The 18912-nt window shown below is 40.3% G+C and overlaps 1 protein-coding gene across 8 annotated transcripts in view; it reads left to right on the plus strand.

Moving 5' to 3' along the window:
* Positions 1–10274, plus strand: part of BBX (BBX high mobility group box domain containing) — a 147947-nt gene extending 137673 nt beyond the window's left edge. For 7 of the 8 annotated variants that reach the window (XM_076350413.1, XM_076350349.1, XM_076350358.1 and 4 more), the window contains 3 exons: positions 2339–2536; positions 3216–3408; positions 6253–10274. In XM_076350413.1, coding sequence (XP_076206528.1) covers positions 2339–2536; positions 3216–3408; positions 6253–6340 — 479 coding nt within the window. In that variant the 3' untranslated portion in view covers positions 6341–10274. The remainder of the gene's footprint in view (positions 1–2338; positions 2537–3215; positions 3409–6252) is intronic. The other variant, XM_076350404.1, reaches the window with a different exon arrangement.
* The last annotated feature ends 8638 nt before the right edge of the window (positions 10275–18912 follow it).

Consider the following 18912-nt stretch of genomic DNA (forward strand, 5'->3'; position numbering starts at 1 on the left):
CAAACTAGAATTAAACAGCACTGTCAAAGTACTATCTAATTAGAGCAAATCCCCAAATCAGAATTAATAAATAGCATTGGACTACAACCAAACCATTACATTAATACATAATCAATGCTTGTAAATTCCCAAATAAGAAATCTAGAGAGAAAGCTGCCCATTTAATTATACATTCCAATTAAGATTTTGGTCTCAGTCAGCGCAGTAAGCTTATCTGAACATCTGAACATTAGCCCAGTTGAGTTACTTGGAAGTCACATTTGCAGTCATTGGTGCTTCTACTTAATTGGACTGTTACGGGGCAGATCTTTTCTTGTGATTTCTCTTGTTCTCTTTACAAAAAGTAAGTTTTACAGCATAGCTCTGCTCTGGAAAGGTTAGCAGATATAGCTAAACACTGAGAAAAGCTAATTGAAGCTGTGTGCTTTTTTCCAGAATAAAGAGCATGCACAAATTCAAAAATGTTTTACAAGAGAAGGTATGAAGGTGAATTAAGAACATAAATGAATTAAGGTTTGGAACATTTCCAAATGGTTTTACACATATGTACTAGATCTGATTGTATTCTTATGCCATAAAACATTAAAAGGTCCCTTCCCACTTAAAATAAAAGAGCAAAGGGCAACAGCTAACAAGATAAAATGTGTTACAGCTGTTCTCTTCACCCAGTCCACATCCTTGCACAGTTAACAGTTAAAGAAGCTAGCAAAAGATAGAGGTTATATTAGCCATCTCTTTGAATAGGAAGCTCATTAAATTTACAAAACAATAAATAAACAGTAAATGCAGACTAAAATGAAAGAGGGCAAAGTCCATGTAGACTGCTTGGCTGTTGTGCATGGTTTGTGGGGTTGGGTGCTCCTGCATGACACAACCAGTCTCAGTGTAAGAGGTTGGTCTTGTTCAGTGCTGAGCCCTTCTGAAAGACCAGTTATTTGCACTATGGCTTGAGTTTTGTGCCAGTAATTTTTGCTGGTCCTACCACCCAGAAAGTGAACAAATGGGTCTTAAACGTATCTTTAAAACGGGAAGAAAGATTGAAGGAAATTGTGGGGAAGAGAAAGCTAACTGTAGACACAGTAACAGCTGTAAAATATATAAAGGACTGTTGCAAAGAGAATGGGGTATAACGTGACGGGTAGTAAAGAAAATAACGAGTTGAAAATGCAGCAGGGAAGATGAGGTGCAGGCATTAGGAAAAAATACATAATCATTCAGGATGGCAGTGCACTGGGAAAAAATACCCCAAGGACTTGGTGCAGATGGCATGAATACTCCCAATTTCAAAACAGGTTAGTTAGGCATCTGTAAGAAATGACTTGGGCATTCCCTTTGCTACCTGTAGTCTCTTTCTAACCCTAGATTATGGTGATCACAGGTGGGGTAGGCCTCATACTTTTATCACAGGAGGAAAAAAGATGTCACAGATTGACTTTATGGACTAGTGATACCATATGGTAACAGCAGTATGGCTTATTAAATCAATGGAAATTACAAACGATTGACAACTACGCACTGATCTCAGACTTCGGAAGCTTAAATACATTTTGTGATTGCTGTCTGACCAATTTCTTCATAAACAAGATTAAAGTGACTGTTTAGTCAGGTGAAAATTTGTGATCATGTTCCAGTTCAGGGCAGAAGGCTACTTCAAAACGCCAACGATGGTACTGTTCAGAAAGATTCAAACTGTTCCTTTCTCACTCTCTGACTTTATGTAGGCAGTATTTCCGTCATGGTATCCCATGCTTGCTTTCTTTTTTTAGCATTCTTGTCTTCAACTGTGATCCAGCTCTGCTTTTGTATTTGCTGCCTTTTGGGTGTTTTTTAAGGTTTGTTGTTTTGTAAAAGGCAGTATTTCCCTCTGCTTAGAGGATCCAATGTAGAATGACTATAGAGGGAAGACTGGGGGTTAGTCAGGAATTCCTGAATTCTGCTTTTAAGTTCATCTGTGAGCTAAGATAAGCTTACGTGAGGACGATTATTGTTCCTTAAATACATTTTGTCTCTTAGCTACTTGCTGGCATCTTCTGTTGCAAAGTGTTTTATACAGATTTTTATACAGACTGTTTGATACCCTGCTCCCACTGAAGTGCTACTGCCCGTCTCACAGTTTTCTTTGCAAATACTAGAAACTTGAACCTTTCAGCATATCTTTAAGAGCTGATGCTACTATTCCTCTGCAAATATCTGCAGCATTCAGATCATATCTTGCCATGGGTTATGCTCTGAGTACCTGTGAGGGAAGGCTTTATGCAAATAGATGCAAAATGGTAAATGAGCATAGCTAGTAGCTGAATTACTCTACATGTAAAACTGCGTTTTTCTGCTCTTTCAGCCATACTCTCAGAAGACAGAAATTCCAGTGAGTCTGCCTGGAAGAATAAAATTTCTATATCTGCCCTAAACACTCCAGAGCCAGCAATGATGCATGAGCCTTTAGTTGGCAGCCAGAAGAGGAAAGCAAGGAAAACTAAGATCACACATCTTGTCCGAACAGCAGATGGTCGAGTGTCACCAGCAGGAGGGACACTGGGTAAGGAAATTGGAGTTTAAATTTTGTTAAAACTGAATGGTTGGAGAACGTTTGGGAGTACAAGCAGCCTATCCGGGAAGTATTTTTCAGTTAGCTTCGTTTCATACCTGCTTAGAAAAGTCATTCTTTAAAATACAGGTTTCAATCAACTGGGAAATCAGTGAGTCAGTAATGGCCAACTGCTTTTGTTTGGATGCCCAAATCAGTCTTCTCTCCCTGGATATTTCTCTGTAAGAACTGAGAACTGATATAGAGAGAAATGGAAAATGGTTACCTTTCATAATTTGTTTCCAGTCTAGCAAAGACACTGCATCTAGTTACAGGATGTAAAAATGAATTCCATAATATGACAGTTAATGCCACAGCCCTTGCAGGAGTCCTCTGCAGTTAAGATAATCTTTCAGGACTTCTGTATCTAAAACGTACACAAAAGCTCTCTTGCCCGACCTAAAAGATCAAACTCAGTTGAATGCAAAATCAGTAAACTGCTTCATAAACCTTAGTACTGTGCTTCTGCTAATAGCTTGGGTCAGAAGAGGTTGCAGCATGAATTGGATTACACTTGCAAAATCAAAGTCCTAAAGGTAAAGATTCTGTTAACACCAGACTAGTCAGTATATTGATGGGCTGCTGTGAATTTAAGGGCTAGATTTGCAAGCTTAACTTTCCTCTGTTGCAGAGGAGAAGCCGAAAGAGCTGCCACAAAGTACTCTTCAAAAAACATCAAGCGCAGAAACAGATTGCAACAGCGAATGCTCCAGAAATGCAGAGACAGAAGAAAATCATAGTATTACATCAGATATGCCAGCGGTGTCTGCATTTTTTAGCTTAGCTGCTCTGGCAGAAGTAGCAGCCATGGAAAATGTACACAGGTATGGTTTTCTTTTCCCCTTGTTGTCTAAGTGAATAGTATGTGGCTGCCAGCTTGTTCAGAAAGCATGTGAATTGCAGACTGTTTAATTTGGCCTGTGTTTCCTCTTCCACAGCTTTCTATGAATGTCTGTTTTACACCGCTTGCTTAGTAGTGTTAAGTCTTCACCTAAATGACAATGTAATCTATTTCAGTAGTCAGTGAAACGATCCTCCTTGGTAAGCTTACCTATCAATTTTTGTATATAAACAGGTTCATATGCTCCTTGAGATCCTAATGATTGAGGGTTTCTAATTATGAGATGCCATTTGTCAGATAATAGCAGATTTAAATAGCTATTGCGTGCTGATTTGCATTTTTCAGTGGCCTAAGACTGTGGAGAGAATTTCATATAACTTCAGCTGAAGTTTTTATGCTGAACATGGCTGAAGGAAGCTAGCTGGTTATTTTTACTCTTGTGCTTTGCTGTGTAGGAGGCAAAGCATCTGCAGAATGGCATGGGGCAGAACAACTCTGGGTGATGGAAAGCCACATTAGTTTGGGTTGGTCCTCTCAGTTACTGAGTAGGCCGTCCACACAGAGAAGGTGGAGAATGTGCAAGTTACTTGGGGCTGTTGGATCAGTTCAGCATGGTCAGATCCTGCATGCTAGACCTGTGGTGGGAGGAAACCAATGACAACTCCTCCTCTTTGGCTCTTAATTATCCAGTGTTGTTCTTTGATGCTGCAGCTTTATTGGAGATGAAACCCCATCCTTTCCTGCAGTGGAAAGCCAGTGAGGAAATGCTGGGGCAGTTTGAAACCATCACAGCCTCTGCAAATGGCATTTGACAGATTGCTGACTGCCTAAGAAACTCCACAAAGCAGCGGCTGATGAAACCATTCACAACCTCAGTTTACTGTTGATCTCGTGGCCCCCATCGGCCAACCCAGTCCTGTATGTTCAGGCTGCACATCAAACATTGAAAGGCTTTTTAGAAGCTCAGGGGCCCTACAAGAAAAAAAGTCAGCTGAACCCAGCCTGCTAGCTCTTCTCTGCAGAAGTCATTGTCTTGGTTAAGCAACATTGTTTTGGGTGAGAAGTGTTTTCACACTGCAGTCAGCCTGGCCTTTCTTCTCAGCTTGTTGAAAAACAAGTGTCTGCTATCAAGACAGGAAAAGCCTGAACTCGTTTCTGTCCGTCTTCTGTGGTCAGAAGTGAGACTTGGGGAAGTGCTGTGCTAAGCTCTGCTCTTTCTCACACCCTTGTGGTTTCATTGATTTCCATTAACACTGACCAGAATTACACAAGAGCAACACAATTTGCTTCACTGTGGGTTTTCCCTCTTTGTTCCTTTAAGAATTCTTGTCCTCCTCTTGTCCCTGTTGAAGTGAGCTAATATTTTACATAGCCTTCTGTTTAGGTCTTTCTTTCTTATTCCCACCTTTTGTCATCTTGCCGTGCAGCTAGAGCAATGCAGCACCTTCCATGAGGCCTGAAAACACCAAACCAGCAAATGTCGAGCAACTGTTGCAAAGTCCAGCTTGTAATCACCCCAGAGGGAAATGACAACAGGGGAGGACTCTTTCCCAGTAGAAACTTAGCCATGTCTCTCGCAGACTTGGCAAATGGAAGTCAAAACAGAAACTTAAATCTGATGGGCTAGATGCATCTCTATTTTCTACTCTGTCGACTGTTTGTTATCTTTTGCAACTCACTTCTTTATTTGCAAATAGCCGGAAATGAGAGCAACGGCATTAGAGGTTTGCTTGATGTGTTTCTTCAGTGTCTGAATTTGATTATTAAATACTTTCACAGAGCCTTGGGCCATGGAAGCCAAACTCCTTTTTAACTGTAATTAGAGCTTGTCTGGAAGTGGCAGCGTGGATTTCATTTGAAGGCTTCTGTTTAGCTTTATTTACCTTGTGCATGCCCCGGTTAAGCGCTATGAGCCTGAGTTGCATTTTGTGCCAAGCCCACTTCCTTGCACTCTGGTTGTGCAAAGCACGTTGGTACCTCCGTTTCTGCTAGGGTCTTAGCTGTGCCAGAGTAAGGGAAAGTGGCCCTTGTGTAGATAAGAAGTGGGCCCCAGATTTTCATTGCTGTAAATGACACATACTGTAACAAAAATAGAACCTGACTTGTGAGATTAGATAACAGGCGGTGACGTGCTTTGTGTATGTATTTTAAAAGGCAAGCTGCAAAGGAGCTCTCCCAAGTCCATCTGCTACAATGATTGATGTTGATTTCCAGTACGTGATTCTGGCGCAGTTTATTTTTATGATACCCTGTGCCAGGGGGTCATTTGTAAATTAACACTGCTGTAGTAATGAAAGAGATGTTGTGCTGGGCTGATGGAAGTGGTAAGTCATGAAACTTGGAGTAATCCCAATGTGCAACTCTGCTGATGAGTATATTTCCATATTGCTTAAGAGCTGGCTGTTGACTCGCATTGACATGATATATGTCTCTCTGCATTTACCTTCTTTTGCCACGCATGAGCTGTACTCTGCTTCTGAGGGCTGAAGCCACTCCCTTACAAAATGAGTAACAGCACTTGCGCACTCTTAACTTACTCTTCAGCCATGCATTTTGTTTTGTGTAGTCAAATACCATCACGTCTTGGTTTTGCCTGACTTTGCATTGTGTTGCAGTAACACAGGATATTTTGTTACTGTTGTAGGAATACCTCTAAAAAGAGCATGTAACAGCGGTATGTGGGCATCTGTAGGAGCAGGGAGTTAACAGTGCTGTAATGTCGGATGTTAAACCATAACATGTGCTGCTTTCCATCGTTTCTGGTCTGATAAAAGCACCTTCTGTGCTCCAAATGATGATGGGTGGCTTTTGTTTTCTTCTTTTGCAGAAGTCAGAGGGCCACACCTCTCCCACATGACGGACAGCCAAATGAAATGTCTCAGGCTCCAGTGCTTATTTCCTGCGCTGACCAGTGAAGCTCCACTTTATTGTAAAACATTGTGCTTTACCTAATATCCTAGCCTTGTCTTTACCAAGGGAAGCTAGTCAGTCCATGTGATGGAAACTATAGACTGCAAGCAAGTGCTTATTGCTGAGTGGCCCAGAATTCACTGGAAGCCAGACGTTAGCAACTTGGGCCAGGTCCTCAAATCGGAACCCAGTATGTAGGAGGGTGATATTAATTGTCTATAATGAACAGAAATGGAATGATCCCAGAGCTTGCTTTCTATTGAAGGCTTTTAAACAGTAAATAGGTGGTTGGTGTGAAAAAGGCTGCCTTTACTGTTAGTTCACACAGCATCTCTTTTACCAACCAGAGAGTACGGCAACTAGTTTCGTATAATACCTAGTTATTCTAAATGAAAATGAAAAAAAAAAAAAAAACAACAACAACAAAAACACTGACGCACTGCACTAGTTATTATTAGATATTCTTAGTCATTTTTGTACATGAAGATTTAAGTTCTAAGATGGTTTATATTAATAGGTTATGCCTACGTTTATATTGTAGAATGAATTTAAAACCTGTTCCAGAGAACTCAAGGCAGCCTGGACAGATGTACCATTGTTAGCGGTGTTTGGGCAGCCATGTGGTCCAGATGTTCTGCACTTTTATATTTGCCACCAGAGTGGTAGAGTTTACTGGTAAAAATTCTGACAGGCTATGTTTGGGTTTTGTTTCTTTTTAATTTAGCTTTGAATAACCAGGATGATGTGCATTAGAAAAAGGAGTGGTGTATGGAAAAGAAAATACTGCAGATAATTGACTTGTCTTTCATGCCTTGGAGGGTTCCTTTATTTTTGCATAGATATCTGAGCTACTTGGTGAAACTTTCCTGTAAACAAAAAGTACTGCAAATGCGTTTTTCAAAAGTGACCTTAGTATTATTTCACCGTTCTGAAAAACCTAAACCCGTGACTTTTCGATATATACGTACACCGATACACAGACCTTTTACATTTTACAGACACTGGCGTTGTAGTTACTATGCACAGTCCAAACCGGCTTCAGAGTTTGCGTAAAGGGCCAATTACAGTTTGTGTTGGTAAAGTGGCAAGTTGTATACAGATGAACTACAACCGAAGAGTAACATTTGACTGAATTCAGACTACCAAACAGATCCATCTGCCAGTTTCTGTCTTTGCTTATGTTGAATTTTTGTGGTTTGCTCTCATAAATACATCCCAAAAGCAGGCCAAGTGTATCACTTGGCCTGTTATCTTTGTTATCTTGACTTACACTATTGTATAACCAAGCATTGATTCCTACCAACAGATGCAAAACGATCACTAGTAATTGATCTAAAGCTACAAATTCAACAGGGTACTTCTATAGCACAAGATGTTTCCCTACTTTTTGCATTGTAGCACAACAATTTACCAAATTGGACTCCAGCAATAATTTTCTATTAGTCTTCGTCATACCGGCTGAACTTTTGATAGTATTAGATTGAGTTTGAAGTTCTTTGAATTAAGTCTTTAAATGATGCGAGTTTACATCATTCTATCAGGCATTCTTATTTATACTTGACTGAATTGATAATGTGTTTTGGGGTTATTTTGTAACTAATTTGATGTAATAGCCATATGGAGAATAACTCTATTAATGCTTGCTAGGTATAGCCTTTCATTGTTGTAGTTAAGTGAAAGTCTTTGGTTCAGTGTTGGGAAACAATATACAACATACCACACGAGTTGTAACAAAGGATTAAAGGTCTGACAAAAGGCAGGTAGCTGGGGAAGTGTCACTGAAACAGCACCATCGAGGATGCGTGTGTGTTGGAAGAAGGGAACAACAACAAAAGAACAACAAAATTTACGAGCCAATGAGTCAGTGAAAAGGCTTTTTAAAAATTCAGGTGAATACATGACTAAGAGCCCCTAGAATGCCATTGCAGCCTATGGCAGTATTTTTAATAAGATTTTATTAAAGTTTTATAAGTTATTTTAACAAGACAGGAAAAACTTAAAGGACTTTAAACTGTTGGGTCACAGCAGGGTGGCTGTTGGAGTTTTGGACCACTTTATAATTAGCTGAAATCCAAATATGTTACAGTGCAGGCCGTTCACGTTGACAATGGTACTAACTTATTTCTCTAGAAACCTTTAGAGTAGATATATTTTTGTCAAAGCACCCCATCCTTCCTCGATTTAAATTTCAATATTGTTCCTGAAGATATTTCTGTATATTAATGGTACCTTTTTTAAAAGAAACAGAAAATTACTTTTTTCTATATGAATTAATACCTTACTTGATCTGCTTTTCCTTGACTTTCCCTTAGAGAGGGGGTAGGGTTGGGTCAGTTTACTGGATATGACTGTTTTCAGATACTTATAAACCTTTTTGTAGATATGCTTAATTTTTAAGCGATTAGGCACTGAGAGTAGCAGAAATCCTGCAAAGCTTTATAGTTCACTAGGCATTTGCCTTTGTTGGTTCTCTGAGTGATGTCTTGATTTCAGTAGCTAGAATTTTCCCTGAATCTACTAGAATGGGTATCAGTATTTTCAGGTAACAAAGTCTGTTAGCACAACAAAAATTTCAGACCAATATCTTACTGTATTGGGGTTGGGTTTTTTCCTTGTTTGTTTTGTTTTAATTTTTATTAATTTCAGCTGCTTTCATTTTGGAAAATCTTACTGCTATTGTGTGTACTTCAGTATACCAGCAAACACTGTTACCCGTTAACACATTGTCCACAAATGCCTCTAGAGAAGAAATTGTTGCACCTTATGTATATCTCAAGCAAACCAAAATATGATGCTTTTCTGCTTTGTTTATTCTGAATATGTTGTATCATACTTTACTGAACCCATTTTAACTTAGCTAAAGCTATCGATATTTATGCGTTTCACATTATTTTCTGGATCTGAACCTGTGTATAAATCTTTCTTTAAAAAAAAAGAAAAGCATTTACCGTAGTCGTCCTCTGTGACTTATCCATGGGAGGGGGGAATCTTGTCTCAAGTGTAAAATGCAGTACTGTCCCAGTTTTCCTTGGCTTTTATTTATTTAGTGATCTTCGATATTTCATATGTAGTTTTGAGGTATACAAAATACATTGTCGTAGCCGAAGCTACAGATCTAAGCAGCTGGGAGAAAATTACTGTAATGTCCTCTTAATTGTTCTAGTACTGTATACAAATATGGGAAAAATGTTCTGCAGAACATTTGAGATGCAGATTCTTATCCCCACAGTAGGTTATTTTCCAGATATTAGACCAAATCAATCAAAACTCGATGATCTTAAAGGTCTCTTCCAATCTAAGTGATTCCATGATTCTAAAAACATCTATGGAGATTACTTAATGCTCTGCTTATGGCAGTAACTACCCCTTGAATGTGCTGTGATTTCAGAAATAGAATATATTTATTTAAGATGACTGAATGCTCTTTTATACTAATACAGTATCCCAAAGTCATGAGCAAGAGACTTCTTGGTAGTTTGGGTATCTATTTTATAGCATTGGTGGATGACTTTTGAAATTAAAGTGATAAGCGTTGCTGGAAAGGGGCACAGGAACAAGGGACTGGTAGAAGCATGTGAACTTGTGGTGTTCAAATTCCAGCTTTGGTCTTTATTATTTGGGTGAAAGCTGCCTTTGTAGCACAAGGCTGAAGAGCACTCTGCAGTTTGTATCGAGTAGAAACCCAAGAGAGTTGTTACTCACATCAGAACACGGGAATGCCTTACAGTTTGGATGCTATCTTTTGGAACAAGATATTAAATTGAAGCAGTTTTAATTTCCACTGCCTGTTTAGCTACTGTACGGATACTGAACAGACTGAAGGCAATAGTTGTAGATGTGGGACAGCTAAGGGAGGATGAAAGGAAAGCTGGCCTTTGTTCTCAGTATGGCAAAGTTATGGCAACAAAGGGGGATTAGGAAAAAAAATAGATGTGTGTATATATGTGTGTGTGTGTGCGTGTGCGCCTGGGTGTGTACATTCTGCAAAAAAAAAAGTAGGAAAAACAAAAACATGATGGGTCTGCAAGAGACTATAAGGTATGTTGACCCTTTGAGTGCACTCCCTTTTTTTGAATGCTGAGTCTAATATGGCTACCTCTCCTAAAAGACTACTTTCATTAACTTCCATTTGCTTTCAGGCTTGATCGTGTAATCTTTTCAGCCATTGATACCATTTGTATATCACTGTGTGCTTTACTTTGCAAGAGCAACGTTTATATAGCGCAGACAACGTAAAGGCTGAATATACTATGGTAGCCAAACTATGTTGCTGGAGCATTTTTGTTTAACCTCTGCCATAGTCATATGGGTTGCAGGACGTGGGCCCGCTAGTTCTAGTTGGTTCCGTGAGATCGTGTTTTGTAACAGCAGAAAATGCAGTGCTCAAGAGGGGGTGGACTTCAGATCTTGCCAGAGGTGACGCAGTAAGCCGAATGCTGCTTTTGAAACTTATTCTGGAGTTTACGTTTGCAATCCTGATTTCGCAAGGAAACATAACTGTGCAACTTGTGTGTTGTATACCATAATGTTATCCATTAGATGCTGTTTGTTTGCCGTGCTTGTTTGACAGATTGTAGAGCCTCCTGGGTATCTTTGCCATGTTTTGTAATACTTGTGGCATTCTCCTTACCTTGTACGTATTGTGGAACTGTCACCTACAGCTGCCAGGATGCTGAGGCACTTCAGGACACTGAGCGCCGTGAACGAGTGCATTTAGTCTGTGAAAGAGTTGCTAGCCTCCTCCCCTGAATTCCCCAATGAAAAGGCACAGTGAGGTTTATGCTCTCACCTAAGTACTATTATAGTCATTTATATACTCAGTATTTTCTACTGAACTGACAGCTTTGAAGAAGCTTATGAGATGGATGTATATTTTATGTTCCCCCACTAATTCTTCTAAGGCAGAAATCTAGGAAGACTTGACATGAGATCTCCACTCGGCAACACACCTAAGCTTACGCTGAAAACCATCCTTACTTATGGGGCAGCATTGTTGTTTGCACTGTGACAGTGCAGGAGCCCCAATTACGGACCACTACGCTCTTGGAATTAAGCTTGCGCTTGCGTGATGTTCCTGGGGGAGGCACGTCATTGTGACCTAGGGCCTTCATTGACATGGAACTTTAAAAATGACTGCAAATAGCTTAACATTTATTGAGTTCTTCCAAAGAATTGCATTGTAGTTTCTGGGTCTTAACTGTTACCATATACCAGCAGACCCACACTGTACTGGAAAAAACCACACCTGTACAGGCTAACTAACTAGGCTTCCAAATGTAGTGGTCTAATCTCTTTTCACCCCTGCAGCTGAAACCTTATTTTCTCCCACACACTGCTACACTTTAATCAGTGGTTGGGGCTTTGAAGGTGACAAAAGCAAGAGAGGCATATATGTGCGTGTGTCTGCATGTATACACTTGCATACACACACACACATCGGAGTGCAGTGACTTGCATCATGTTCTCTGTACAGAAGTGTTCCCATGTTAGGTCATAAAACAACATGAGGTTTCTCAGACGGTAGTTTTCCAACTTCCTTGCTAGATTTCAGTCTCTTTCCTTCACGTTACACCATAAGGTGTGATTTTCAAAAATCACACCTGAAAAAAACCACAGATCCTGCTGACCTGGATGCTACGAAAACCTTCTTTCTCAGCAGTGCTTGCTTTTAATAACCAGTATCTGTTGACAGGTTTAACACAACTGATTTGCTATGATCTTTCTTTCTAGGGCCCAATCCTTCAACTTTTATTCTCACACATAATTCCACTGAGTTTTGACCCGGTATTTGGCTTTATTCTCTCCAAAGCTTGGTGTAAACATGCCTTACAATAGTTCATCTCCATCGATGGTATAACAGAGCTACTGCCTTCTTAGATGTGTGTAGTTAAAAGTCAATAAGCACATTTATAGAATGTCATACTTTCTTCAAAAACCTCTAATTTGATATTTTTAAGTGCACATGTTAAGTCATGTGTATAACATGCTAAAGTACATTAAACTGTGATAATGAAACTGAATAAAATATTTAATAAAATATTTGAAATATTTGAAAAGGACCTTCAAATAGATTTCTTGATGTTCATTCTATTTTGGTTATCTAGTGTGTGCCTGTAAACAGTTTCCCATTTAAACCTAATGATTGCAAATAAATACTATTCAAATGGAGCTTCTTTGACACTTCACCTGCTTTACTATCAAATGATTGTTTACTTTAACATATGGCTGAGTTAGCAGTATTTGCAGAATTTGTTTTTAGCTACAGTATGAATTTGTAGGCTTTTTTATACTTAAAAAGAAACAAGGTCGTTTTCTACCTGAAAATGGAAGATGCCAAAACCCAGAGACGGATCCTCAGAACTGTAAGCTGTAGTTTCCTGTCAGATCATCTGTTCAACTTCTACACAATGACTATAAAGATGTCGCATATTTTGCAAAGAACTTCTGCCCATTTGTTCTTGCTTACACATCTGTAACGGGAGCTTCCACTTTATTTTTAAAAACTTCTGAGCCTGGTTCAGCACTGTTGACATTGTTGGAAAGATCCATAATGCAAGTGCCCCAGAATCCAATGGATTTATATCAGCATAAAGCTGGAGATAGTGGGACAGAGAGCGCCAGCACTCAGTGCAGTTGGGCTGTGGGGGAAAAGTTTGCCTTTTCTCCTGAGCTTTCCAGGTATCCACTTCGTGTTTCTGGATTTTGTCGTCTTTGCACAACTGGGAAGCTCAACTATAGTCCACACAAGTATAAGAGAAGTCATCTCATGTGAAGAAGCCCTTGCTATGTTTTCGGTCTTTGGACACTATAAGAGAACTTACTCAGAAGTGGATTCTCTTTTAGAAATAAGTAGCAGGTGTCATCAATGTTTAAACTTAAAGGTCCCCGCTACTTTGGAAACTTACTTAAACCAGGACTGTGTTCTGCCCATATATTTTACCCTCTTGAGTCTTGAAAATTAGACTGTTGGGGATCTTGTCTTTTCCTGTCCTTGGATGCCTGAAGCTGCCTTGATTGCAATGTATTTTTCTCATCACAGAAGACCCAAGTACAGAATTCATTAAGCCAGTAGACACCAGTTATTCACATGGGAGCAGAAATCCTGTCTGAGTCAAAAGTAGCAGAAGGGAAGCCTTTAGGTTGGGGGGTTTTTTAACTATGTGCCATTTACTCAGGGAAGAAGAAATGTACGCAGTCTTGCACTGCCTTTACTGTGTATGCGTCAGTATGTCTGCAAAGAAACACCAGGAAAGGAAGAGCTTCAGCATTAAAGGCCACGTAAAAGTCATACTTGGGGAAGGGGGGAGAAAAGCTCTGATTTGGTGAGCAAAGAAGATTTCTTCCAGCTTTTTTATGAAGTATATATTCTCTCAGTGTAGTATGCCCAGTTAGGGACATTGAAGTCACTACTCTGGTTTTTTGATTACCAAATTACCTTAAAGGAGTCCTCTTCATTCCTTGAACTCCCATCTTTTTTCATCTGCTCTCATTTTGTTCTTCCAACAAAACACCTGCTGAATTCAGCTAACTCAGTGCATCTAGTTTGTTACCCAGCTCTCACTCACGTTGCTTCTTGCAGCTGCATGGCATTACGCTGACACTTTCTTAAATGTCAGGTAAGATAAATTTCCACCAATACTTTGGAAAAACACGGGGCAGAAAGGCATCATCCTCGTAAAGCGCCATGCTTCTGCCAGGCGCTCCAACATTCTCCCCTTGATACCATTTGTTGGGTTCTTTTCGTTGTTCATCCCAGGGTTTTTTAACGTGCAGCTCACCCTGCTTTCGAACACTTTTTTTTTTTTCCCCCTACAGTGTGACAACATTAAGTGAGACACAAAGTAGACTTGAGCATACCATAACCATGCTATAGCTCGTGAAGCTGTTGATTCTTCAGTAGGACACTGGCACTTTGTAACAAAATATGAGATGCGTTCCTATATCTGCTGCAAAGTTCTATTTTGTTTTGTTTTCAGAAATAAAACCTGTAAGATATAATGCCTGCCATCTATTCAGTCTCAGCTTCTTTTTGTGAACTGTTCTTGCCACAGAAACAGTAAGAAATGGAGCTCTAATATAGTTGTATTTAAAACGTACTCTAGATTTCAACTAGACTATCAGTTACTTTCTGATAGGAGAAGATAATGTTAGTTCTTCAGCAGAAGTAAGCTAGCACAAGATGTAGCTGTCTCAACTCCAGCTGAAACTCTAGTTGAAAATCCAGCCTATATAAAGTGATACAAAAAGTTTATTCCAGATAGAGCAGCACTTGAACCTATTTGTCAGCCCATGAAACAAGAGGAACTAGTTGAAACAGACCCAAAGATCAGACCAGTTGAGTTACGAGTGTCAGGCTTAGCACCAAAGTGTAATTTTCTGGATGCAAACACCTAATATTTTAATCCACTCTGGAGCATTTTGTTTATTACTTTTGTTACCTTAGTGTTTGGATATGGAGAAGTAACATCGTGTCAGGTACCTTTATTACAGTTCGTAGACTGTAAGAGAAGGCCAGTGTCGCCATCAAACAACATCCAGTGTAAGGAAAAAAAAAAAAGGGGGAAGAAAAAAACTGAGCTCTCAGGAGATGTCCTTCTGATCCAAAAGAAGTATTTGGAGTACATCTTAAAGTTAGATATATGGCCTACCAAAGGCTTCCCAGTCATGGCAGACCATCAGGCTCCAGTCAGATCAATCTGAGAATCAGTTACCTTCCTTCCAAGGTCTGTGTGGGTTCCCTTAATACTGGGTCAACACCTAGAGTTATGATTTCGTTTCAGGCTTTCCTAGTGTGAAAAATCTTGATTCCTGGATGTTTTCATGAGTGAGATTCTTAAAATGATATTGCTGCTGGAGGTCTTAAAACTCAGCAGCATGTTGCTAAAAGTTTCAAGGTCCAGTATCTGAGATATACCAACTTCAGAAAGTTTACCATAATGGGATTTCTGTTCTAACTGGGGCTCTCTAAATGCTGCTGTGTTATCACTGGAGATTATTAAAACACCTTACCATCTTTCAAGAGTTAAGGAGAATTTGGAAGTCAGATAGTCCCAATCTGTCAGTAGTTTAAGATTTATTTTTGGTGTCAGTGTCCAGTAATACTGGCTGAGATGTTCCATCTGGTTTGGTCCTTGCTGGCTCAATCAAACACCCATTCTTGCCCATGGGTGAACCTTACTGGGGCTCCCAGTTGTGCCATTTGTCATGAAGCAGGGCTCTGGCAGAGGGAGGCTTTTTCCCCACAAGCCTCACAGCCCCTCCCCTTCAGGAGAGCAAAGTGTTTCTATGCCACGACAACTTTGTCCATGCATCTGGGATCTCTTTTTGCCCACAGCTACTCAGATGCAATTTTTTAAAACAAAATAAAACAAACCTAGCTGGGAACTTGACAGTAAAGTCAGACCTTCATGAACTTTCAGGTTTCGGTAGGCCATAGTTTGAGAGTGAGGGCTGTAATGTGTCTTCGGTTAGAGCAGCTATGTAAATTGCGTGCAGAGAGTGACAGTTTATGGCAACAAAGCTGGGTTTCCTTTTGTTTTGGAAACCAGTGTTTTCTAATGGAAGTAAGGTGGCAGGGAAATTGCTATCGCAGCAGATGGGCTATTTTCATCAACCTTCAAGAGGTTCCAATTTCAAGAGCAAGGTTTGCCAGCCGGTCTAAAAAAAAAAAAAAAAAGAGAAATTGCAATTCTAGTCTGTGGCTTGGAATGGATGCCCTGTTTTGCTTCAGTGACTGTAGTGATAGTTTTTCAGACAGAAGTAATATGTGAGCTACTTGAGGTGTGGTGCAGTTCTAAACCATGCCATTCGCTTCTAGATGATAGATGTATTTGGCACGTGGCATAAGTGTTGCTAAGTGCTTCCCTGTATGTACGTCATAAATAATACTGAGTGTTCATCGTCATTTTAATTAGTGCTGAAGAAAATTCTTCCTGCTGTGTTTCAGGAAAATATATTGTGCTTGGCTGGCACAGGGCATCGTTTTACCCTGGAAAGTAATGGTTGGAAGCATTCGCGATGTGACTGTTTAATCTTGGTACATATTTTCTTTCAAAACCTCTTTACTAGTAACTATCTTTAGTGTACTGCATTTAGGATGTAGTTAATTCAGCTCTGGGATCTTTTAAAGTGAAGATACCTACTTAATTCTTATGCAGAAATCCACACCAGCAAGGGAATGTCTTAGAAAAGAAGGGTTGCTAAGGGATGCCATATGCAAATGCTAGATCTCATAAGATGTGTGACATACAAGATGTATGATTGCAGATGTAGGAGCCAGGCTCTTGGCAGGTATCAGCACAGGTTCAGTGTCATTGTGCTGGCTTGCACTAGGGGAAAACAAAAGAGCCTATGGTTTAAATGTCAGGACAGCTGTATTTTAAACCTGTTTGATTCACCGAGTCCAATGTGTCGTCGGCACCATGTGCTCTTCCCAGAGGGAGTTTGAGGGTTGCTGCGGCGGGAGGCTCCATTGCTGTGCTGCTTGTCCTGAGTGTTTGCTGTTCGTTGTTTTCTGAAACTCAGCATTTTTAACTTACAACTGGATATGAAGACGGTCACAGGTTCCAAGATCAGTCGCAGCTGTAGTATAGTGATACTTGGTACAATAGTGTTGTCTACTGAGAGGTGCAGCAGCCCCACTGTAGATTTAAGGTAATAAAGTGGTAACCAGCGGTTCTTGAGGTCCTCCAGGATTGCCTCCTTGGGGTGGCCGAGTGCAGTTGCTGCCTGCTTCGGAGGACGGGGTGTGGGTTTTATGGTGGCAGCACTGGCACGCCTGAGCGAGTCACTTGGACGGACTCAGTTGCACTCAGTGCTGCAGGAGCGCACAGGGAAAAGACCGTCTGTCCTTAGGTCACTGACTGCCCCGCTTGGGCCAGGCTCTGGGAACAGCAGAAATAGAGGGTGCTCATAAAAAGTCCTTATGAAAGTCAAGCAGAATTTTACTCAGTCGCATCCATACATGCATAGCAACAGGATCCATTCAGTCTTTTATGGCTTTTATATAAAAATTGCCTTGAATACACGATGTTTGCTGCCATGAGCTCTGACAGCTACACTACTCACGCAGCGTGCACTGTGCAGTTGGTTTCTTATAAACAAGTGAGGGGAAAGCATATGTATGTTTTACAGATTTCTGTATCTACCAGATGGCAAAATGTACCTGACATGCCTTGGTCATCGGGTGGTTAGAAGAACAATAATCCCCAGATTGTTGTTGGGCTGTCCCCAGTCTGTAGGGCTGGGTCCTTACTTCAGCATTTTCAAACAGATAGCATAGCTGCAGATGCATTTTTGAAATAACTAACTTGTGAGTTGTACTCCTGATACATGTTTCATGTGTGAGAACCATGAAAACACCGTAATACGTAAGAGGCAATATAAAAGCAGTAGTTTCATATTCACAGACTCTGTTAATCTGCAACTAGTTTAAAAAACCTCAACAAAAAAAACGTGTGTGCTGTTCCACCTTGGCAAAGTGATTCTACAATTGACAGCCAAGGGTTGCCAGCAGGGATTTAAAAGCATCTTTAATAATGAGATAAAAATGTATTCTCAAAGAAAAATTTCTGGGTTTTTAGACCATTCAGAAAATACTCCAAGTGCTTTGCAAGATGAGTAACTTTTTACTACTTTTGATTAACAAAACCACAAATACAGCTAGTTTAACAATCCTTAAATAAATAGAAAATGGTGGATGTCATTTTTTAGATGCCACGCGTTGCCTCAGACCTAGATGGGAGCCCCTTGGCAGCACAGGCCCGTCACACTTGGCGGTGCTTGCAGGAGGACGTGGTGGCATGTCTGGAATGTGCAGCTGCCCTCAAACCACCGTCCTGTAAATCTCAGCCATTGGAAATCCATTGCCTTCAAGATAGAAGGGGCATAAACAGCATAAAAGCTGTTTAAGAACTGGTTGGTTTTTGTCACTTTTGTCAAATCTACTGTCCAACTGAAAATGCTTTTTATTTGATAGAGACAAATCTCTTCACTGTATGTTTTTGTTTATGTTGCTGGAAGTTGGGAATGTCAAGGTTCACTTACAAATTTCTCACCTTCCTTTTCAGTCATCTTGCCTTTCCTCTCCTCTCTTTTCTCGAGCAGCTAAGAACTTGATGGACATCAGTAGCAAAACATCCCACTGATTTTCAGTAGGATAGACAGTGTCCCACACCTTCCTGAGCTACTGCACAACTCTGAAAAACCCACATTTTTTTAACTAGTGGCATTTTAACAACAATTTTCCCCAACTGTGGCTGAACATCAAACACAGCTTCTGCAAAAAGATAGGCACAAGGAGGTGGGATCCGCCAGCGAAGTGGGTACAGCAGCAAAGCTGCACTCCCTGAACCCTTCTTGCGCCCCGGCTTTCTGTAGAAAAGCCCAAGCAGCACCAGTGTCAGGAACCCGGCAAGCTTTTGAAATAGGATAAATTATTTCCTTCTCCTAACAGTTTATTGTTGAGAATAGTTTCACAGTTTATGAGGATTTGGCCTGGTTCATTTTTTAGTGCATGGCTTGTTATAGCAACTAATGTACCTTGAAGTCGCATGCGTTTCTTAAAAAACAAACCAAA

Source organism: Aptenodytes patagonicus, chromosome 1 (assembly GCF_965638725.1).
Source record: "Aptenodytes patagonicus chromosome 1, bAptPat1.pri.cur, whole genome shotgun sequence".
Taxonomy (NCBI): domain Eukaryota; kingdom Metazoa; phylum Chordata; class Aves; order Sphenisciformes; family Spheniscidae; genus Aptenodytes; species Aptenodytes patagonicus.